The following is a 24675-nucleotide window of genomic DNA, read 5'->3' on the forward strand; positions in this document are numbered from 1 at the left end:
AAAGTTAGCTGATGCCAATATAATTTATTTAATCGGATTTTTAAAAAAAAAATTTCTACAATTACATTTACTACTGTAATATTTCAGGCTATATATTCGTTATTTCAAAAAAAAAATTGTTTATTTTTTGGGTTTCATCTTTAGTTCTTATTCGATATACGAGCGCGTTGCATATTCGTTTCCGGAATCTTAAGCGAGTTGATAACGCGTGCATACGCGGAGGTAAATTGGGAAGTTGCATGTCTGATGCATGGATTATTAAGGTTTTGTTTTCACAACATTTTTTATCTTATTTGGACATAAAATTAAAGAGCAGTTGAATTGCGCTCGGTTCTACTTGACTCTATGTAAATCTTACGAGGTTTGGTTACACCCACGCACAATTTGTAATTTTGAAATTAATTTATGTATATAAACTCATGGAAAATACACTCCATACGGATTCAAGACTCTAAATGCAACTGTTGTAGTATAATAGTCAGGATTAGCTGTTTTTGGAAGTATTTTTGAAAAACTTTGCTGTAGCAGAGTTTTTATTTTGAGATATTTTTTAAAATTTTAAAAAAATTTAAACTAATTTTTAGATTACCTTTTAAAGTACTTTTTAAAAATTTTTATTATATTTAAAAAATTAGTTTTTGAAAAACACTCCAAAAATAGGAAATCCAAACAGAGTAGTATTACACGTTAGATAACTGTGCATATAAATAACGAGTACGGTAGTAATGTTAATGCTTTTCAAAATTATTAATACTTTTAGAGATAATGATAATGTTGAAACATGATACAATCATAATACTTAAATACTTCTTGATAAATTAAGTGAAGTGAAGTTCATTTGCTCACACATGCCAAGTTTTAACATTCTTTATTTGTTTTCAAACGACACTTAAGGGGTCAATACAAAGAAAGAAAGAAAATATAAGAGAATTTCGAGGGGTGCAAATGTGGAACTAATTATCATTTTTTGGAACTTCAATGCCAATTTTGCGAATTCTCCAAAGTTTAGGGGATGGGGGCGTTTGCTTGTGCCTCAATCCCTACTCATATATAAGAGTGTCATTGAGTTTGCACAAGCCAAATATCTTTATTTTCAAGTTTATTTGATTATTTTGACAAGCTTAAAATTTTGTTCAAATTTGACTTGTTACTTCTTGAGCCGAACCCAAGTCGACATTGAATAATTTGAATTTTCTACAAGTAAAATTTCACTTGTATACTAATCGAACGGATCTCAAATTGAATTTGAAAATTTATCATATACAGTACATTAATATGATTTGATTAATTCATGAACAAAATTTGAACACGCTCTTAACAAGGCAAATTCGATTAGAGTATCAAGTAATTTGATTTCTGTTTCAACCTACTCATGCACTAAAATCTTGTTCAATTGAACATGCCAAGATTCCCGCTCTGAAAAAAAAAAAATTTCTGCTACGCGTTCCTTACAAGGTTCCAAACTCAAATTTAATTGTTAGCTTATTTGCTCCCACCTTTTGCAATTTGTAAGAGAAAAATCCCAAGCCAAAGTAGGAGCAAACGTATTACTTTATATAGATTCACCTCGCATTTTCACAATCCAATATGTAAAACACTCCCAATAGTTTGAACAAAAAAAAAAAAACAGTGAGCTCACTAAACAATTCTCAAATTTATATCCATGTGGCTACTAAACAATTCTGAAATTTTACGATTGTTTATTTTATTGCAGCCTTGATCATGCGGATCTTGTATGTCGTTTACTGTTTAGCAGTGAAATCTTCATCTTTTATTAACCAACAAAAAGAGAAAAAAGGGACAAAAAACTTCAATTTTGCCTATCCCAGGCCTTGCAACTCCTCCTTTTCAGTTGCTAAAAAGTTCAAAAAAGGCTACAAAGGTTTATAGCACATATGCAAACAAAAATTTTCAATCTGCAAATATGTCCATTTCTGTAGCCACACTCGTAGCTTTCAGAATGAAGTACATTGAGACAAAACATTTGTACATTTGAACACAAAAGGGTTTTGCCGAACCTTTTTCCTAAGTTCAGAAAATGGAATTGCACGGCCTGAAATCCAGTTCTTCTCTAACCTAAATAACAGAAGCATTATCACCTCTCTAACACATCTCACCTCATTATCAGTGCAAGATTTTGTAAAAGACACATGCAGCTTTGCACATCAAGGGAACATGTTAAAATCAAGAAATTATTGAGCACAGAATAAATTTTGGATAGTATTTATCCGTTTTATCAGATTGCAGTCTGGTGATTCTTGACTACTTGTGTTGCAGAATGACAGGAGAAAATGTCACACGAGCAGATCTGCACTAATTTGTACCAGTGTATGAACGTGTACTGTCCATGAGGTCAGGCATGCATGTTCAAGCTGCAGGCCCTGTCCTCCTTGGGCAAAGGTACATGCATTCATACTATATGATTGGCTATCCATCAAAGACTCAACTCAAGATAGACTACGTAGTTGGAGAATTATTTCAAATGAGAGTTGCACGTTCTCTAGAATTCACATGGAAGGCTATAGTCATTTGTTTTTTAATTTGCTCTATGATTAATAGTAGTTGGAGTTTTTCCAAATCCATATGTGATGTTCAATGGCCTCAAACCAATTGAAGCAATTTGATTGATTGATTTGGAGTTAATTTGAAAGGCAAATATCTCGCTAAAAGCCTAAAACTCAAGGAAGACTTTTGTTGGCAGCTGCTGTTTGCTGCATTTGGAAAGAAGGGAATGCAAGGCAATTCAGGAATGAATGAAGGGATACAAAAGTTATTCTGCAAGAGATCTTAGAGGTTGTCATTGTTCTCCTTCAAGAAAGTCAAGAAGACGTATATTAATAGATGGGCTGCGAAGGATTTAATTGTTACCAGAGAGCATTTATTTGAATTGAAAATTCAGAGTGTTAGTTGCCACTAATTATTTCATTCATATTTGGTGTACAGAGTATCTCAAATTGGTATGGGATTAGCATAATGTGTAATTTGTATAAGTTAGGGTTGTCAACTTGAGACCTATCTTGTATGTTGTTTTTGTTGTTAAATACTAATAAATTCTTACTTATCTAAAAAGAAAGACAAAAAAAAAAAAAAAAAAAAGGCTTTCATAGACATTGAGGACAGGATCACCGGAACCATTTTTCCCACCAGATAACCAACACTTCCACCAAGCACTTGTTCCCCCAGAAGTTGCAAGAAATGAGTTGTCTGATTAGTCCAATTAGGTACAAACAATACAGCATGGGTGGTAGGTTCAGTCAATTGTCATCTTCATCAACTATACCTTTCCAAGCTTCCTTTCATTTCCCTGTATGTATGTGCAACCTAGGTTGAGACGAATCAAGAAAAGGGAAACAAGCGATCCCTTTGGTAGTTTTATGGGGGACAAAAGAAAAAGAAGTGAAAGAAGATGATGGAAGAAGGATGGAATCTTCTTATTAGATGAACTTTGGCATCATATATCTGTTTTAAATTTCAAGTTGATAAATGAGCTTCCCTCACCATTTAAAACGAAAAGGACGTCAAAACATTTCTTGTGAGAATTCGACCTTATCTTTTCCTGTTCCAAAATTTCAAACCAAAACAAAAGAAAAGATGAAAAAAGTAAATGCATACGGTACTTGATCAAGTAGAACATAAGTTAAGCTTCAGCAAAATGAATTTTGTCGGCAGTATATTCCTGCGAGATACTTCAGTGTCGTTTCTGAATTTCTTTCACATGTTTCATTGAGCTTTCCAAAATCTTTTCCTTCAATATCTACCGTCAGTTTCTCTGCCATGTTTTATATTGCATCCGGGATCCGGCGTATTAGAGATAAAATGTTTCTGCATTGATCTCCAGGCTGGCAGATGATATCTAGAGACAACTGATTAAAATGGCAAGAAAAACAAGGAGAGAATCAACACCACCTCGAAGAGTACCAACCATGCTAAAGTCTCAACTCAGAATTCAGAAGTTGAATTCATTTATATTTTCCAAGATATGTACACTGATGTTAGCATTTATAGGCGAAAATAGTTTGGAATTAGTTAGGAATTACCACCAACAAGAGGGGAGAAAAGTTTTTGCTTTATTTGTTGCCTCATCAAAATCTCAAACCATCAGTTTCTACCAGTATTGACAGAGTAATACATGATATAGTTATAAATACAGAAACAAACATGTTGAATAAATTGATACAGAGAAACATGTGATGCAGAACGGTGCAGACAGAATTGACGCCCTCAAAATCATTCTAGAGCACCTAAAATGCTACCGACTTTTGGGATCCAAGCCGCCTCTTTCTCAGTCGCTCAGCGATGATAAATGCAAGTTCAAGTGATTGAGAAGCATTGAGCCTAGGATCACAGTGTGTGTGGTAGCGCGAGCTTAGATCATCAAAGGTCACAGTACGCGATCCACCAATGCATTCTGTCACATTTTGGCCAGTCATCTCCAGATGGACTCCTCCAGGGTGGCTGCCTTCTTGCTCATGCACATCAAAGAATGCTCTTACTTCCGCCTGTTGCAGACAAATAGAAGAATTTGGCTATCAACAGCTTGCCAAATTCATGAAGCAGACAGCACAAGTGTTTTACATTCAGATACAATGAACCAGATGTAACTGTAGCATATCTAACTACTTCAAGTTTCCATCCAGACCATATGGTAAATTTAAATTATACTCTGAATTTTCTTCTCTTCTTCTGGTAGCATAGCACAAGTCATGAGAAAGGACATCACCTACCAACCAAAAATGGTCCCAAGGCCCCATACCTACTTTTTGACTAAGACACTTGCCAGCCTACCTAACAAAAAATTCTACACCAAATCATGAGATCCATGATATACAAGAATTATTCTAACCTTTTCAACCAAAGATCAATTGCGGGTTAGTCTCACAAATGTATACACAAGCTGTCCACCTAAATAGACATTTACTGTCATACAGGCTGGCTGAACTAGCGGACACCAAAAAGATTTGTCAACACTCGATCATGAAGTTGAACATTACAGATTCAAGAAAAAAAACGGGTTTCTAGCCTAAGATTGACTATTTTATATAGATAGAATGAGATCCGTGATATACAAGAATTATTCTAACCTTTTCAACCAAAGATCAATTGCGGGTTAGTCTCACAAATGAATACACAAGCTGTCCACCTAAATAGACATTTACTGTCATAAAGGCTGGCTGAACTAGCGGACACCAAAAAGATTTGTCAACACTCGATCATGAAGTTGAACATTACAGATTCAAGAAAAAGAACTGGTTTCTAGCCTAAGATTGACTCTTTTATATAGATAGAATGTTCCACTAAGAAAAGATTGGATCCATGACATAATTTACTGAAAACTGCTGAGTGACAGCATGAACAACATAATTGATAGAGGTTGTATTATCTCGTTTTTTCTCACATTTGTCTTCTTTATCAATGTTCCTAGCATAAGAAAGGTGAGGCAAAACCAGCAACTTACCCTGATAGAATCAAAAGGCCGAGTCTTTAGACCACAAGGAGCTTTGATGGTGTTTCCATGCATAGGATCACTAACCCAAGTTACAATTTGCCCTGCCCTTCGGACAGCTCTAATCAGATGAGGAAGCTTCACTCTCATGTTCTCTGCCCCCATTCTGGTGATGATGGTGATCCTTCCTGGCTTGTTCTGAGGATTGAAAATCTCAATGAGCTTGACTAGCTCATTTGGATCCATCTTGTCACTTACCTGTGATGAAAAAAATTACTTATTAGCCATCAAAGCTTATGATCCCCATCCATATTTAACACATAAAAATTAGACGAAAAAAGTCACTAGAGAGTCTGATATAAATGGCTGAAATAAAAAACCAATACCAACACTCACCTTAATCCCAAGTGGATTAGCAACTCCTCTCAGGAACTCAACATGAGCACCATCCAACTGCCGGGTTCGCTCACCAACCCAAAGGAAATGGGCTGAACAATCATAGTACAAGCCAGATGTGGAATCCAATCTAGTAAGAGACTGTTCATATGGTAGGAGCAAGCACTCGTGCGATGTCCAGAACTCAGTGGTCGTCATGATTGGATGGTCAATTGTAAGTCCAGTAGCAGCCATAAATCCAAGAGCCTCGTCTACACGGTGAGCTAGTTCACGGTATCTGCAACCCACAATAGTAAATAAATTTACAAATATATATATATATATAGATATATATGAAAGGCAATTCATATGCTTTAGGGAAAGTAACAATTGAAAAATCAGTGAAAGGACTTTCAGAATGTCCAAAAAAGGCTACTGTGAGATTAAATTTACGAGAAAAGATCCAAGAATGATCATGCAATTCAAAAGTACATTTTTTGCAAGCAGAGCATATAAATGACGTAGATGAAAGAGACATAATCCAACATTTCTACTTCCTTTATCCTAGAATAAGTATGTGATGGAGCCAAAACTAGATGGTATTGCAAGGAAACCCCTATTTACTTGCTAACATACCTATCACCTTGTTCGCTGTGCTCTGTGAAATCCAGGTTCCACTGTGTAACCCTCTGCATAGCTGCATATCCTCCAGTTGCAAACGCCCTCAACAGATTCAGAGTAGCTGCAGCTTGGCAATAAGCCCTGATCATCCTCTGAGGATCAGGAGCCCTCGACTTTGCATCGAAAGCATCTCCATTCACATTATCCCCCCTGTAACTTGGCAACTTTACACCATTCTTCTCCTCAAATGGCTCTGACCTTGGCTTTGCAAACTGACCAGCCATTCTTCCTACCTATATAGCCATTACCCAATTTCCAGATTCAGTTATCCAGCATAACCATCCAGGTTAAATTTTAAAATTAAAACCAATGAGACTTAAAAAAAAAAAAAAAGAAAATAGTGATTACTGAGAATTTTCATTTTGTGCATGTGACCAGAATCAAAATTAAATTATCATTCATTATGAATGCTGAACAAGAAATTGCAACAAAGGATCATATCCATTTTCCACAAAAACAAAAGCCAAGATTAACAAGATTTTAAAAAGACCCACTTTAAAAGTTTAAAACATCATTACAGATAATCGTCCTGAAACCACTTCATTGTTTACGGGAGTGACAAGTAAATATTATTCAAAATGCAAAATTTTATCAACATTTCAAAACGGAAAACTATAAAAATGAAAAATAAAACCCAAAAAATGGAAAAAAGACAAAAATCTGACCTTTATAACAGGCATTTGGCCGCCAAACATCAACACAGCACCCATTTGAAGAAGAATCCTGAAAGTGTCTCTAATATTGTTAGCATTGAATTCTTTGAAGCTCTCAGCACAATCTCCACCTTGGAGCAAAAATGCATTGCCCAGTGCAGCCTCACCAAGTCTTTCCTCAAGGCTCCGGGCCTCGCCGGCAAAGACAATAGGGGGGAAAGCGTCCAGAGTCCTGAGAACCGATTCTAGCTCCGCTTGATCCGGGTATTCCGGAAGCTGAAGAGCTTTCTTGGTTTTCCAGCTTTCCGGGTTCCATTTTGTCGGAGAAGTTTCTTTCACCGCAGGCGTTGCAGCCGGAGCAGCGGTGGACGATACAGTGGCTGACGGTGGGGTTGTCTTCGGGGACTTGTCGGCTGATTGGACGGCTGAGATGGGTTGGATGGATCTGATAGTGGGCTTGGATGATGGGTTGGTGATAAAAATGGGAGCTTTAGGTGAAGGCTGAGGATGGTGAACGAAGGCCTTGTTTGGCAGAAGGGAACTATGGGTGCTAGTCAGAGCCATTTTAGGAACGATGAAAAACAGAGAAAGTGCGTTTGGTGTGTGTAATGTGTGTAGTGTGAGTGTGTGTGTGTTTTCTTTAGACGGTACCTTTGTTGCAGGGGAATGAATGGGTGGTACCTGAAGAGACTGGGGAGAGGTGAGAGGAGGTTTTATAAGGAGGTTTAGATGGGAGTTTGGGAGCTGGTTTCTGGGGGCCTTGGGGGGCGGGGGGGGGGGGGCGTGTGTGGGCGTGCCGGAGGACTGGGTGGGGACAGGGGTGGACCTGCTGGTGGTAGTTGTGCTAAGCCCATGCCAAAAGAGAGGGGAAAAGTGAAAAATGATTAATTAAATTTAAAAAGAGTGGTTGTTGGGAGGGATACTTTTGTAAATTCACTTGCAAATATTAGAGAATTAGTCAATTGTGTTTTAGACCCTCTTACCTACTCTGTTGGCAAATGGCAGTTCATTAGTTAGGTGCTGCTAATTGTGAGTTGTGACCCTTACGTGACAAAAGCAAATGCAAATAAGGACCCCTTATTAGGCTGAACTAGCATTGCTCTCCTCCCCGCACCTTGGTTTTCTTCTTCTTCTGTTTTGGCTGGTTTATGACCTTTAAGTACTACTAGTATACAATATCGTATGTTTCTCAACCTTTTTGGAGGGTGTGGTAGTTAATTTGCAGCTAAAAGAACCACATCAAATTATGAAATATGCATTGCTCTGTTTGGATTGTAAATTATTTGAGATATTTTTACTGTAGCACTTTTTGTGATGTGATGTCTGTGAGATAAAAAGGTAATTGGGAAGATAAAAAGGTGCGTTGAAAATTGTAATGATGATGTAAGCAAATAAATTTTGGCTAATAAATCCCTATCCAAACAAACACATTTATTTTGAAGTTATCCATTGGTATCTTGGAAAAGTTTGGTGAAGCGTGCATGAAATAGAGTATTCTAGTTGGGTCTATCTGAATTGGTTTCGAATAACATGAAGATTATGGAGTTTGAATAGTATATTATTTGAAAATATAAAATAAAAAGGCATTGTTCCCCCCTTGCACCGGTGATTGGTAAAATCAAGAATGTCTTTTTTTTATTCTGTAAGAAAAATGTTTGAGTGGATTCGCTTAGATTACTATTGTAGGTCAGTACATGCTCTCGAAATTATAAATTTTTATAAATCGTCCAATCCACTAACACAACTATCACATCGATAACGAAATTTAAACACATGACTTTTACGATGAAATAATCCGTTCTGTTCTTACATGCTGAACCAATTTATGTTTTCAAAATCAAGAATATTCTCAAGCTATGGAAGTTTATTCTATCAAGAACATTCACAGAGCTATGCAAGTCTGTTTTATTTTCTTTCTTGTGGAAAAAGAAGAAAGTCCAGGCTTCAACACCTAACAACGTTCCCATTTACCTAACACCAGCCAATATGTGAGATTGACGGTCGTCCTCCAGTTCATTCATGCATGTAGATTTCTTTGTAATTGTGATAATTGAGTGATGGGTATATATGTCAATATGTGTTTGCCTTGACCAAAGTTGGGAATAAAAATTGATTCCAGTTCCACGTATCCTTCTTAAAGTCATCCCACCTGGCCTGTGCTGTGCTGTGCGCGAGCACAATAATGTTATTGCTTGTAGAATTAATTAATTGTTGTTGTCTCGTCCAGTTTTAATTCTAAGTGAAGGTCACCAGTTTTAGTTCTCCAGTACAAAAATTTTTTACCGCTTCAAAAGAATATTCTAATAATCCTACAACTCATCCAAGAACTCTTCCGCACCCCATCAAGCATAATATATACCATCAACTTAGGAATAGCAGTAGTTTTTCACTCTAAAAAAGTTACCGCTACATATTCACGAGGAAGACTACTGATTCCCAGTTTCGGGCTTGCAAGTTGCTGCTCTTTGTACAAGTATAAGAAGAAAGATAATCTATCCCCCGCTTAGATTTGTTTTTGGTGCTAAGTTTTTTAAAGATTTAGGCTAATTTTTCTATATACTGGTCAAAAAAAAAAAAGTCGGACAATTATACAGTAAAATGATTTTCTTTTTTCAATATAACAACTGGCTACCAGCCTTATGGTAAAAAAAAAAAAAAAAAAAAAAAATTTTAAAGTAAAAGTCTGCCGTGCTGACCATGGTATGTATACAGAAGTGGAGAGAAAGTGTAATGGATTAAGACTCCTAATACTAGACTAGTGTTTTATTATTTGGACGAATTTATTTTGTAATGACACACTTATTTCCAACTATCCCGTTTGGCAAGTGAATTTTTTGAGTGTTTATTTAAAATTTTACTGTAACTTACTGTAGAAGTTGTAGAAAAAAATTTTTGATGTGTGTAAATATTTTAATATTTTAAAATATATAGTTTAAAATTTTTGAAATTTTTTTTTTGAGATTATTGTAGTTAAAGTTGTTAAAAAATTATAGCAGATAAACTTGACCAAAAACTTGCTTGCCAAACAAGACCTGTATACACTATACACAAACTCTGGAGCACTCCATTGTATTTTATCCACCTTTTATTCTTTGTCAAACACCAATTATAGACTTATGCAATTACAAATGTGGTTGCAGAGATCAATTGACGGTCTCGAGTCAATTGGACCACCGTTAAATTATTTTCAAAAAATAAACTGTTTTTTTTCTCTCTCAGAATTGATTGTCTAAATTTGGATTACATCATCGCAGATCAATATGAGCTGTCAATGTATGCCCATTGCCAAGTCCGATTAGGTGGCACCGATTGTCAGAAAGTTAGAAATGGAAAATATATCAAAACTAAGATCATTTGCCAGAGTTGATACTAACTCATGTAAGGAGACAATAGGGCATCTCCAACGCAAGTGTAATGTCTGACATTACACCGGGGTATTACGCGGCCATCCATTATGTTGATGATGCGTGTAACGGGTGGCCTCCGCTACAAAATTTAAGAGCTTGACTCTAATTTTGGCCAGCAACATTCATTTTTCATTTGGCCAGCAACGTTCATTTTGTTATTATTTGTATTTTATTTGATTTAAATTATGTAATATTATGTTATGGAGTTCAACTAATTACATTCCGTATTATTAATTAAGTATGGATTATTATGATATCTTCACATTTGAGGTATCAAATTTTTTTAAAAATTTTCTGCATAATTATTTTTGAAAAAATAATAATATATTGTTTTTGAGAGATAGAAAAAGATATATAATTCAAACTTAAAAATTAATAATATCATTTTTAGAAAATAAAAAATTCAAAAGGTAAAAAATTTAATGAAAGTTAGTACTTTATTTTTTAAAAATAACAAAATTATTCTTAAAAATTACTTTATTTATTTATGGGATATGCGTTATGCATTATTAAAATAAATATTTGATTTAATTGTTGACCCATGCTATTACATCTTGTAAAGTATAATTCATTGTGAGTGAGAGTGTAATAAAAGAGGAGAGAGCGGAATGTTGACGTAGATTACACTCTTTGGAGCAAAAAGTGTAAATCATTGTGGATGTTCTCAGAAGGACGGGCTACCATGAGTTGAGCACGTGCCCAACCCCCTCCATTTCTTGAGGATCATTTATGCTTTTCACCTAAAATTTTAGCAGGCAATAAATGAATTGCAAATTCCTGTGGCTTCAGTCTGAACACGTGTTTAATTATTATTATGCAATTATGGTGGCATCACATCTTTATATTTCCTTGAATTCAAACATGGCATCGTGGTATATTCTCACTTTTCTCGTGCAAAATGGAGCAGGAGACGTCTCGCTCTCACTTGAGTTTGGTACTCTGGTCTGGTAGCCGACTCGATGCAGAGAAAGGACTAACAATCAAGATATTCATAGGAAAATGAAATATGATAACTAAAGCTCAACTTCTTACAATGAAACTCTGGGATATTTTGAGCTTTGCCTCATAGGACGGTTGTTTTTACTTGCATGCAATTTGGATTGAAAACGAGAAATAGAGGAGTTGTTGTTAATAGACCAACACCCATATTTATTAAATCCAGCTCGAAACTCAACTTAGAGAAGTGATCGGATCCCGGATTATCGGTTTAATTGTGGATTGAACGGTTCAATCGTGAAATGTACTATAGTTATATTATATAATATAATAAAATATTATAAATTATAAAAATAGTAACATTTTTAAACTAATGATTCACAACCAACAATTCAATCGACGTATTTTTTAGATTCATTGTCAAACGGTCAAATCATTGATTGGTCAACAAATTTGTTGCCTAACTGGTTTAATTAGTAACCCAACTCTGTCCTATAGTCGATGCACCGAGTTGATCAATTCGGCTGCTGGTCGGGCCGAGTTTTATAGCTATGCCAACACCTCTTCGCAGACCTTCTTTTTTTTGTGGACTAATCAATTTCAATTTGGGAGTCTTGTTGCATAGTTTTGCGTCCAATTCTACTGGATTTTTGCTAAGGCCTGGCTGAGAGAGGAAGTTTGAATTTCCTCTCCTCTCTTTGTGTTCCTCATTCCAGTTGGTCACCTTGTAAACAAATATTTTGTGTAGGTTAGGCTGGCATCATAGTGAAGTGTTTGCCGTTTGAGAAGATCAAAAGAAAAAAAAGGATTGCATCACACTGTGTGGCGTCTAAGCAATTACAAGCATTTAGTTTTTTTTTTTTTTAATATAGTTTTTACACGTTACGAAATGAACTTAAATGAGTTTCTGAAGTAATCAATGAACTACCAACCGATCAAGCAAGATCGAGGATAAGATGATTAATATTGCAACACAAACACAAACGTGCAAAATTTACATCCATACACGTAAATATTGCTATGAAATGGATGTGTTTGGGGGATGAGATCCTCTCCATTATTTTTCTCTCCATTTATCTATTCATTTTTTTAAATTTAAATAACTAAAATTTTTTCACAGTAATCTATTTGTGCCAATAATTTTAGATCCACAAGTAGATTGACATACTCAAAAATTAAGCTCATTTATGAATGTTTGGTCATTCAATTTGCACAAAACATTTTGACGTTGCAAATTAGGTCAGAGCTGTGATCAAAGTTGTAAAGTTTGATCCAACGGTGAAATTTTAGTGATTTAATTTTAATTTTTGTATACACTTTAAACAATTGAAGAAATATGATATGGATAGCTTTAATTTTCAAAAATAATATTATAATTATGTTTATTTAGGCGTAATGGCAAGAAGATCCTCTCCAACAACTAATGGAGAGGAGCCTAATCCATATTTGCGTACCGACATTTTTTAAAATACTATTTTACTTGCATTATAAACATGTTTACTAATCAATCATCTTTTTATATCATACACGTTACGTCACATTATAAAAACGTCTCGTAATAACCTCCTATCCAAACACGAACAAACTCATACATGCATACATGCAAGCTTCTGGCCCATATGCAGTGTTGTATACATTAGTGTACACACTTTTTTTTCTTTTTTTGGGGTAAGAAAAGGATTTAAAAAACGAGGGGTAAAACAAGAAGATTTTTCAGAGGTACTTATCTCGATTAGACTATATACTTCACCTAAGAATCGCGGTCTAATATGTACCGGAACTGTTGAATTGCTCAGTATTAGCGTATTGGACCACCACAGGATCCATCACCAAATTTTGGCACTTGGGGTCATGGTCCACATTGGATCGCATATTAAAGATACTTTGGACATCCAACCTGGTGAAACACTGGAAATGAGCCTAGTCGCTATGCCTATGAAACTAGAGGACAGAGATACCGGGTCTGTATTCCTAGTTCCCTACACTTAACCTTCATGCTCTACATCACAGAGCAGAGCAATTAATGGTCTGTGCAGCAGCAATTCGTTAACCACCGCCAAAGAGGACAAGGGGGGTTTTTTTTTTTTTCCTTTTCGTTTTGAGAAGTGGACAAGAATTAATTATGTCGATCTAAATAAAACGAACATGACTGGGTTTTATAAAAGAAATATGTAATGTGTGTAAAATAAAAAAAAATTATTGAAAAATGCGTTCCACAAGAAACGTACAAATTTTTTTTTCGGAAAACTTCCATCATTCATCGGGCATTTCTGCTTTTATGGAGAGATCATCTTACTTATCATCGAACTGCAGTCTTGATTAACTAGAAAGGAGAAGAGCGAAAACAAGGAAATCCATGCAATGGTTGAGAGGCACTCAGCCAAAAATGGTGCTAATTGATTCTCTCCTCCTCTCCCTCTTTTGAAATAATTATTGGGGTTAAAAATAAAAAAACCTCTTGTAGTATACCTAATACACAGAAAAATTTCCCGTGATTTCAAAACATACAAAATGACATCTCACGTTTTAAACTAAATTGTAAATTAACAGAATTCAATAAACTTAACGAATAACTTAACAAAATTCGATAAATTTAATGAAATCCGATAAGTTAAACAGCCAAAACCATCATTTTCGTTAAATTTAACGAATTCTGTTAGTTTATAATTTAGTTCAAAACACGAGGTATCGTTTTGTGTGTTTTGAAACCACGAGAGCTTTTCAGTGTATTAGATATACCAGGGAGGCTTTTTTGTTATTAACCCTAATTATTGCAATGATCAAGAATTAGAAGAGCGCATAAGCAGTACTGGACTCACTAGGAATGTATAGTTCACAAGACAAATATACCATCATACATCCAACAAGCAGACATCTTTATATTCCAACACATACTTTGAAGGGCAGATAAGCAGCAAGCTAGTTTTTCTGTATGAGAGCTCAAGGAGATGGAGGCCATCCATAAACAGAGGCTTCATCATATCCTCCATAAAACCGCAGTTCTAGGCTTTCTTCATCATCCCACATCCCATCTGAACTCTCATAATCATCATATAATGAATCTGAGTAGTCTGAGCAATCTTCCCAAGCATTTTTCTCATACTGGTCCACCACATGAGGCCCCAAAACGTTCAGCTTCGGGAACTTGTCTTTGAGATACTTCTCATCAAATTTCACATCCCAACATCCTCTCAAGTCCAGAAATTCGAGCTTGCGGCAGCTAGTGATTATCTCTAGAACACCTATCGTATCGACAACATGATATGCTATTTCAAGATGCTTGAGCTTTGGCATAGTGGCTGCAATGGCATAAGCCTCATTGTTCTGCAAAAGCTTACCCTCGACATCCAGTGGATGCATGTTTCGGCGCAGTCTTTCGAGAAATTTGCAGTTCTTTCCAATGGCCTCCAAAGCGCGCGGACCAATTTTACTGCAGTAGCTCAAATCCAAGAAAGTTAGAATAGAAAGTCTCCCAGCAATCTTTTCCATTGTTGAATCACACATTTCGCTTCTGGGAAGTCTCAAGGTCTGCAGAGAACGAGCGCTAGCAAAACCAAAAATACATTGTCTGAATCAAATCTCTGCAAGGATAACATGTCAGTCTACTTAAGATGTTCGTAATCTTACACAAGGGCAATTCGGTTAAGTCAATCAATGATATTTTAGATCAAAATACCCTTGCTATAGAGAGGAACAATCTAAAGGGTTTCTATCTGAAAACAAAAAAAAAATTTAGTCAAAAATTGGAATAGAGAGGAACAATCACTTATCAAGTATGAAGTCATCTAATCCCTCTTTAGATGATCCATGTCCCGAGACAACCTAAAACGCATGCTAGTTCCTAATAACAACATAATCCATATTGAACAGACAATTCCACAGAAAATCTGCTTATGCACACATGATATTGGCGATGATAGATAATTTAATGAAGGGCTGCAGTTCTTACTGTTCAGCAATGAAATCAAAGACATTCTCTTTCTGTAGTCCAGAGACACACAGCTTTCGCAGAGAACCGGAGCTCGTTGTAATCAACATTCGTAGCATTCGATCAACATCAACCGACTCAGATCGATTGCTCCACTCCTCAATGTCTATCTCTTGCCAGCAGTAAGGGCCCATCACTGCTTTGCTCCATGGTTTACATACTCTAGGTATCACAGTTAATTTCTCCTGGAGAGAGAGGTTGTGGAAGATTAGGCCAAGTGCATCTGGTAGAAGATCTTCCCAGTGCCGAGAATCAGTTCCTTCCATCGGAGTACTCTTCACAAAACAAATAGATTTCTTAATTACAGGTTTAACTCTTCTACATCACCACCGTGAATTTCAGAAATTCTGCTCAAGAACCTGAAGAGAAGATCTTATTTCCATATGCATGTTGGCACAGTAAATTGAAAAGAATGTGACATGCAATAGAATCTAGATTAAGTACAAGATCTCAACCGCTGTGAATAGTTCTTTGAGAAGATAAAAGACATTTTGGCATCCATAAGCCGTCGCATAGTAGGAAAGAATTATTTAACAGGAAACAGGGCTTCAAGCAGAGGTTTATTTAAATTTTTATTTTTAATCCCCAAATAAGAAACCAAGAACACTACTGTTTTCAAATTAACATTCCCTTAAATTCCCTTTGTTGAGCATAAACCTACACTAAAGGAGAAAAAAAAAGGCAAGAACAGGTCTTTTTTCACTTCAAAGTAGCAATCTTGATTCTCAGAAATGCCAGTAACAGAATCAGTTTCTTCTTCAATTCCACATGCGAGAGTAAGAGAGAAATTTGTGAAGAAACATTAATCAAATTCAAAGACATAAGACCCCCAAAATACTAAGTGAAAGATAATCAACTACAATGGGGTTCCCCCCACAACAACATCACCTTCTCATTTATACAGTCGTTTATTTTGAAAGGGAAATGGACACATTTTGGCAGCCAGTTATATGGACTCCAAATGCTACCAAAACTCAAATGCTAAGCATTCAGACATAATCTTATAAGGGTTCCTAGCAATATACATAAAAATGTCATTTGAGTTACCAGAATCCAAACGAAGCACCAAACCTCTGCAAAACCTCAGACAGAAAAATCCCACAAAAGAGGCACCGATTTATCCGGCAGGAAAAAAGGGGGTAAAGGAAAAAGTAGGCATCAGAGGTTAAGAAGAAAAGAAAAGGATGCACCAATAAAAAAGAGAAAGCAAGAAATAACTAGGCCTACCTACCAGCTCAGAGAGGTAATGCACCCACCATCTGCAACGAAAAAGATAGAAAAGAAAGCAAAGATTCAAGAATAACAAGTGAAGACAAGACTAAAAGCCACAAATCTACTCTACTACAGTCCACAATGTGTGATTATTTGTATTGTATATTGCATCTCTTCTGTATACTATGATGTACTAGTGCAGTAGGAACATGTGTCTGGCAGTGAAAATAACTTTAAGCAATATGACAATAGTAGGACATGTGGACGGTGGTTTCATTGTAATTAGGAAAAGTTTGGCTTACCAAGAGAGCCAACAGTTATTGATGGTCAAATCACAAAAGTTGAGTTCTTTTTTCTTGAAAAGCATTTAACCGCATTGATTTCACTATTTTGATGAGGTTTTTTTTTTTTTTTTTTTTTTTTTTTTTGCTGACGGAACATCAGTTCTTAAAGAGGCTTGTTGAGATTAATCGAGTTGTCCATAAGAGATAGATAATTTAGTGGAAGGCAAGGTTGAACCCTGACCTCCCACCCCACCAGGAGAGATGGTGGCCACTGAGATAAAGCTGGTTATTTTGATGAGGTTCAGGTGAAGATATTTTACTTGTATGCCTAGTTTATAAATTATTCGTCTCGAAAAAATGTTCAAATTGTGGTAGTAGTACAATTATCTTTTCTTTCTGGGGTCATTCTTGTCGGTGGCGATGGAAGTCAAATTACCAAAATTAAAAAATTCTTACTCTAAAAACTTAGATGCTAGTGTAGCGGTAGGTGAGTAAGACTGTCTCCGTAAAAATTGAATAATTTATTTCCTTTCAAGCAAGAATTAAGTGGGAGTTTTGGAAAATTAAAATAAATAATCAACATAAAAAAATGTCAAACGGAAGAGAATTAAAATTAAATCAATAATAAGCAAACTTTAGCCAAGAAGGAAATTTTAAAAGTGGTTCACACAACCGTTCATTGGTTCAATAATTATTTTATCTATTCATTAATAAATAAGTTATAATTGTCAAACAAGCAATGAAAATCAGTTTTTACTTACTATATCCATGTGTATCCATAGTTAAAATGCACCCGTTAATTACTTCTTTAACCAAGAAATAATTCTAATCATGTTCATAGAAATTAATTTTTTGATTGCGTTAAAAAACTAGAAAAATTCTGTTTTAATCAATAAGCACACTACCAAAGTTTATTTAAATTAGATTATATATTTTCCTAACATGAATCCGATTACACTAACCGCCGCTAATATTAACTATCAAACAATTACGAATTTAATTGATTCCTTTTGCAACAAAAAAAAAATGAACCCAATCACACTAATCGTCACTAATATCAACTAATCAAATAATTAGGAATTTAATTGATTAATATGACAGTAGATTATTAGATTAATTCAAATATCGGGTCCGTGATAATGAAATAACAAAATAATCATAAGAAGTTAAATCAGAAAACATATGAATATTAACGGATAACAAAATAAGCATAACAAATTCAAATATTGGGTCCATGATATTGAAATAAAAAAATAATTATAAAAAATTAAATCAGAAAATATACGAATATTAACGAATAAAAAAACAAATAAAAACAATTCGATATCACAGTTACTCATCATTAGAATAAGAAATTAGTTGCTCATCATTGAGTTATCCCTTAATTAGAATAAAAAATTAGTTGTTATCGCTGAGGACAATTTCGCTGATGAAAGTCGCATGAAAGTCCGATGATAAGAAAGAAAAGAAAGAGCGAAGAGAAAAGCTCGTCATTTTTTTGTTCGAGACCAATCAATCCATCTCCACAAACAAAGACGGATTCTTAAAGCCAACGACAAAAGCCCCTTTTCCCCACGTCTCTTACTTTCCTAACCAACTAGCGCTGCCTAATTTACCTAAATAGAGGAGATTCCCTCCGATGCCAGCAGATAAGCTAAGTTTGTTTCTTATTACAAATTGAAAACAAGGAAAATCAGTCATCTTAGGTAAGGAAACAAGCTTCTAAGTTAGGGTTGGATTTAGGTGAGACCACGGCAAATTGATTCAGAGTCTTTTGAAAAATTATCGCTTTTAATTTTTTTTTTTGCTTAACTTTTCTATAATTAACATACGTAATCAAATATGAGTAAAATTTATTAATTAATACAATATTTGGCCAAAATTATAAAATAATATTCGCAAATTTGTTAACTAATGTGCACCCTATCCTATCAGTGGGATAAGATTAAAATGTTCCCGTTACATTCAAACGACTTCAGCTGCTCGCACAATTGGCAATTGGCTTATTGACGGTGAAAAATGAAGGGTCACCTGTTTAGAAAAAAAAAGATATATATATATATGTGCATAATTATATATATAATGATAATTATCAATTATATTACTAATTATACATGTCTATTAATAAAAATTATTAATTATTTATACTAAATTTATTAATACATTTATATTAAATTTCTAACTATACTTAATACAATAACACTTTTTTCTAAAAAAAATATAATAATAATTTAGTGATTGTATTTATATCAAAAGTAAAAATTTGATTATTTTAATTATATTTATTTTATCATATTAGATTATATTCAAATAACTTTTATTTAATTATTTTTATGAATTTCAATTGTAAAATTATAATAAATAATAATTTAATGATATATTTTAATATTTGATTATTTACTTAAATTTAATTCTAATAATTTTTTAAATCCCACGAAAAACGAAACAGGACGGGGGAGACGGGCCGGGCCGGGCCGGGCTGGGCTGGGGCTGGGGGATCCCCCGCCCAACCGCCACCCCTAGTTGCTGTTCTTGGGAATCATCAATTGCATTGACTGTAATGACTTTCTGTCGTCCAGGTGCAAATATTTTTTACAGACATTTTAATTTTAGTCCTCTCCAAAAGTAATTCGGCGACCTTTCGTTTCTGGCTGTCTTGTTGGAGGAGACGATCAAATAGTACCAGAGTTGGTTTAAACTCCGGAACATGTGCAGAGGGTAATTAATTACACGCCTTTTCTCTTCCCCCTTTTTGTCTCGAGGGATTTGATGATTATTCTTGCTTCTGCTTGTGGCTAAACTGGATTAAAGCTGTAAACTCATGTTTAGGAGAAACAGTTACAAAATCTTGTGTTTGTTTTCTTGGAGTTGCAGGCAATTTTGTGCTTATTGGAGCCTTGATTAGCCCCGTTGAACCATCATTTGGGGCCTCGACAAATTGTGGCAGGGCTAAAAATAATGGAATGTTTAACCTGGCGAAGCTAGAAACACAACGATGATAATGGTCCCTGTTTTCCTTTCTTCCGTAACATCCTAGTATGAATAGGCGTGTACTATTGTCAACAATTTGGGCAACAAAGGACAGGCCAGTGACAAGGAAAGTATGAGGTCATTGAGAAAAAGGTGAGATCAATAATTCTACGACAGCCTCTAAAGTCAAGATATTTGGCCTTGTAGCATATCAATTTGTGGGTCCATTTTTGAAATTCTCCACCACCACCAGCAACTAGGTTAAACTTTAAAGATGACCAGGTGATATCTGAATTTTAATACAATTATTCAGTAGTATTTTACTTTATAGGTAATATACAGTAGTATATTTTTTTATATAATTTTATTATGCTCATGAATGTTTATTTATGTATATCAAGTTAGTACAAAACTGCAATTGCATTTGTAAACATATATGAATTTAACCTGTCCCAATTCCCCATTTGGCAAGTGAGTTTTTGAGTGTTTGTCTAAAATTTTACTGTAGTTTACTGTAGAAGTTTTTTTAAAAAAAATTTTGAAGTGTATAAATTTTTGAAGTGACTGTAGTTAAAGTTTTTAAAAAATTTGTAGTAGACAAACTTGACAAAAAATTTGCCTGCCAAACAAGGTCCAGTTTAATGTTGGTCTCTACTTGTATGTCTAATTGTCCATCCAGCCCCGTATTCCTTTGTCTATCAATGGGCTTTCATCCATTTCTTTTCAACTTGCCAGTGAAAATATTTCTTTATCACTTCTCCATTTTTTAGGCCATTTTGTTGTTAGTTTATTATTATTATTACAGTTTATCTAACTGGTGACACTCGTTAAAATGTATTTCAGGTGTTATATTTTTAAAAATAAAAAATAATTAAAAAATAAATAAATATAACGGAAGGTAAGCAAAATTAAATAGAAAAAGTACATAAATACAAGAGAGAATAATAATTGTTAGTATATATATGTGTGTGTGTGTGTGTGTGTGTGTGTGTGATAGGTTAGGTGAATACTAAATATATTAATGAGCTCGTTACAAAAATCTTTGGCTCCGTTTAGATTAGCTGTTTTTGGGGTTGTTTTCAAAAACAGCACTGTAGCATTTTGTTTTTTAAATACAAGTCCGTTTGGATTAGTTATTTTTGGAGTTGTTTTTCAAAAACTATATGAAAAACTTTTACTGTAAATGTTTTTTGGATTGTTTTTAGAGGAATTTTTAAAACATATTTTTGGGTATTTTTATAATTTATAATTTTTATATACATTTATGCATTTATAATACATTTATAAATATTTATAAATAAATATATTTATATATTCGCTAAAAAATATATAAATGTATTATATTATATATAATACATAATATAAATATATTTATAAATATATAAGTGTATATTATTATAAATGTATAAATTATAAATGAATATTATATAAATTTATAAATTACAATTTATAATTTATAATTTTTATATAAATATACATTTATGCATTTATAATAGATTTATAAATATTTATAAATAAATATAATTATATATTTACATAAAAATATATAAATGTATTATAAATTTATTATATTATATATAATACATAATATAAATATATTTATAAATGTATAAGTTTATATTATTGTAAATGTATAAATTATAAATGAATATTATATAAATGTATAAATTATAAATTATAAATTATATATTTTTATATAAATATACATTTATGCATTTATAATACATTTATAAATATTTAAAAATATATTTATGTATTTATATAAAAATATATAAATGTATTATATTATATATAATACATAATATAAATATATTTATAAACGTATAAGTCTATATTATTATAAATGTATAAATTACAAATGAATATTATAGAAATGTATAAATTATAATTTTATTAATATATATTAATATTAAGTATAAATGTATTAATATAATTAATATAAATGTACAAATGTATTAATATTATGTATAAATATAAAATTAATATTATGTATATTAATATAAATGTATAAATGTATTATATTATATATAATACATAATATAAATGTATATTACAAATATACATTAATATATATATATATATATATTATGTATAAATGTACATTTATATAAATGTATAATATATATAATATATAATATATGTTATATTATATATAATTTATATAATATATAATATTTATGCAAATATATAAAAATATTTATAATATGTATAAATAAATATATAAATATTTAAAATATATAATATACATTAATATTAATTATAAATATTATAATATTATAAATATGGTGTTTATATAATATTTCAATTTGTAATATTTGTTGTATATTTCATTATATAAATATTCATATAATATATAATTTTCAATTTGTGTAATATACATAATATTGTATATATATAATATAATTTACATAATATAATATATTATACATAATATACATTATTACATTATTACATATTATGTATATTATATATTATACATAACATTATTATACATTATTATACACAATAATGTACATAATAATATTATACATTAATAATGTATATATTATAATATAATGTACATAATATATTATGTATAAATATTTGCACATTTATGTATACAATATTACATATTATGTATATTATATTATATTATGTATAATATACAATATTATGTATAATATTAATTTATATAAATATTTATATAATATATCATATATATAATTTTCATTTTGTATACTTCAATTTATATTAATATAATATAATATACATAATTGAAATATACATATGTAGTTGTTTTTGATATAATATTTGGATATGGTGTTTTTGGAGTTGTTTTGGAAATACACATTTACTATAGCATTTGAAATGTGAAAAACAGTTTTTCAAAAACAGCCCCAAAAACAAGGGATCCAAACACACCCTTTATTATTATTATACTACTGTAAGTAGGTATGTAATCGAGCCAAGTCGAGCTCGAGTATTGTTATACTCGAGCTCAACTCGACCTATAAATAACTTGGCTCGACCTTGACTCGAACTTGATAGAGTCGAAAAATCTCAAACTCGAGCTTGACTCGAGAAAATCTTTAAAAGCTCGAGACTCGACTCGATAAAACTTGACATTTAGTCAAGTCTTATCGAGTCGAGTAATCAAGCTTTTTGACTCGATATCTTACTTGTAAATTCAGTATAAATTATACCTATAACGGTCATTTTATAATTATAATACATATATATTATTTAAATTCTGACTCGAACTCGACTCGAATGTGTACTTGAGTAGCTCAAGACTCGGCTCGAATTCAGTTTAAGCCAAGCCATTGACCAAGCTACTCGTGAGTAGCTGAGCTCGCTTACATCCCTAACTGTAAGGTCGCAAACCATCTAAAAGCTTCACCCGACCGATTAAACTTCTAAACATGCTGATACAAATTTCATGTGACGTGCTTTCCTATTTTGCAAGCAGATTTACATCTTTTCCCATAAAAACCCCTCTCACCAGTTGATTAACTCTTCCTTCAACCTAAATATGAAACAAGATTATTTGCCCCCAAGGTTTTCATAAGGTTCAGAGAAATTTACGTATTTTACCAGAGTTTCTTCATCGATTATATTTGGGAAGCAGTTAGTGATTACATTCGGAGAAAAGCCTTAGGAAACTCCAGAAACTTTGGAAGCAAATAATCCCACTTTGATGGAAGAGATAAATGATTTGTGTGAGAGGTTTTAGACAAAATGGCCCGGTTCAGTGAGTTGGACAACACAGAGAAAAATATAGTGGCCTAGTTGGAACATTTTTAAAGTTCAGCACAGATTTTCTTCTTCCATTAGCCATAAATACACAGCTTTCTTTTGGAAATGCATATAGGTCTAAACTAGCATCTGTTACTTCTTCATTCTCAAATTTGTTACTACTTTCTCGGTTGGTTGCTTCTTAATTTTGAGGACTTGTCTTTTGCTTCAAAGTGAAAGCATCCTCCGGCTGGTTCTTCTTCTATCTTTAGCCGGTGCTTTTGGCAAACTAATATTACGTACGTGAGTTTATTCATAAAAATGGAGATATCTGTTGGTAGGAGGTAATAAGAAGTTATCGTATTCGATTTTAAGGAAAGAAGAAGATAAGGGAGAAATGGAATATTTGAAACTTAGATGAAAAAGGCAAGAACAAAATAACGAATAGGAGTTGCAATCCTGCAAGGTGCAAACACAGAGAATTTTCGCAACTGCAAAAAAGAGTTCGGTTTTGGCTACTTCCGTGACGTCGTGGACGGGTCTAAATAAATGGCTTTCCATTTGCATATTTTTATTGGGGGCCCAATTAAAACACTCATAATTTTGTACAAAATATATATATAATTATACTACAGTAAAATCTCTATAAATTAATAATTGTAGAATCATACAAATTCTATTAAGTTAAGGACGTATTAATTAATCGATAAATTAATAATTTATTAATTTATCGAATATACTTACAATTAAAAAAATGCTCATTTAACCAACTAAAATTTCATTTTATTTTATAAAAATGTGAATTATTTTATTAATAAAACGAGGCTAAAAGTTTAAAGAATATAAACTAATCCATATGCACTTGATTTGCAATAACTCTTCATAAGTTCCTATTACAAGATGAGAATTCAAGTCCAAAATTTTTAGATGCGATAAGAAAAGTTAGAGAGGCAGATTTAAATTTTAAGAGAAAAAGAATAGACTCATATATTTTAGAAAATATGGTATGTAA

General features: G+C 32.9%; 2 protein-coding genes across 9 annotated transcripts; both read right to left on the reverse strand.

Annotated features, from left to right (window-relative positions):
• Positions 1–4050: 4050 nt before the first annotated feature.
• On the reverse strand, positions 4051–7878 carry LOC113712182 (phospho-2-dehydro-3-deoxyheptonate aldolase 1, chloroplastic-like). Its single transcript, XM_027235478.2, has 5 exons — positions 7165–7878; positions 6455–6732; positions 5840–6116; positions 5456–5701; positions 4051–4499 (listed from the first exon to the last, which is right to left on the reverse strand). The coding sequence occupies exons 1-5, from the start codon at positions 7714–7716 to the stop codon at positions 4242–4244; spliced, it is 1611 nt and encodes a 536-aa protein (XP_027091279.1). The 5' UTR covers positions 7717–7878; the 3' UTR covers positions 4051–4241.
• A 6404-nt stretch (positions 7879–14282) lies between these two features.
• On the reverse strand, positions 14283–16885 carry LOC113711020 (F-box protein FBW2-like). 8 transcript variants are annotated; one of them, XM_027234154.2, is made up of 3 exons: positions 16711–16885; positions 15445–15758; positions 14283–15039 (listed from the first exon to the last, which is right to left on the reverse strand). In XM_027234154.2, exons 2-3 carry the CDS (start codon positions 15747–15749, stop codon positions 14436–14438), a joined length of 909 nt encoding a protein of 302 aa, XP_027089955.2. In that variant the 5' UTR covers positions 15750–15758; positions 16711–16885; the 3' UTR covers positions 14283–14435. The 8 variants fall into 8 exon arrangements, with proteins under 8 accessions (XP_027089955.2, XP_027089954.2, XP_027089952.2 ...); XM_027234153.2 differs by having other exon boundaries at positions 16715–16884; XM_027234151.2 differs by having other exon boundaries at positions 15445–15842; positions 16715–16884.
• Between the last annotated feature and the right edge of the window lie 7790 nt (positions 16886–24675).

The sequence above is a fragment of the Coffea arabica genome, chromosome 10e, assembly GCF_036785885.1.
Source record: "Coffea arabica cultivar ET-39 chromosome 10e, Coffea Arabica ET-39 HiFi, whole genome shotgun sequence".
Classification (NCBI taxonomy): Eukaryota; Viridiplantae; Streptophyta; class Magnoliopsida; order Gentianales; family Rubiaceae; genus Coffea; species Coffea arabica.

What these genes read in the sequence shown, in the direction of transcription:
- LOC113711020 (XM_027234154.2), bottom strand. Translation starts at nt 15,749, where the DNA reads ATGGAAGGAACTGATTCTCGGCACTGGGAAGATCTTCTACCAGATGCA. An exon ending in TTTGATTTCATTGCTGAACA is followed by an intron (nt 15,040 to 15,444) that starts GTAAGAACTGCA and finishes TGGTTTTGCTAG; the next exon opens with CGCTCGTTCTCTGCAGACCT.
- LOC113712182 (XM_027235478.2), bottom strand. Translation starts at nt 7,716, where the DNA reads ATGGCTCTGACTAGCACCCATAGTTCCCTTCTGCCAAACAAGGCCTTC. An exon ending in GCCAAATGCCTGTTATAAAG is followed by an intron (nt 6,733 to 7,164) that starts GTCAGATTTTTG and finishes ATGGCTATATAG; the next exon opens with GTAGGAAGAATGGCTGGTCA. An exon ending in CTAATCCACTTGGGATTAAG is followed by an intron (nt 5,702 to 5,839) that starts GTGAGTGTTGGT and finishes TTTTCATCACAG; the next exon opens with GTAAGTGACAAGATGGATCC.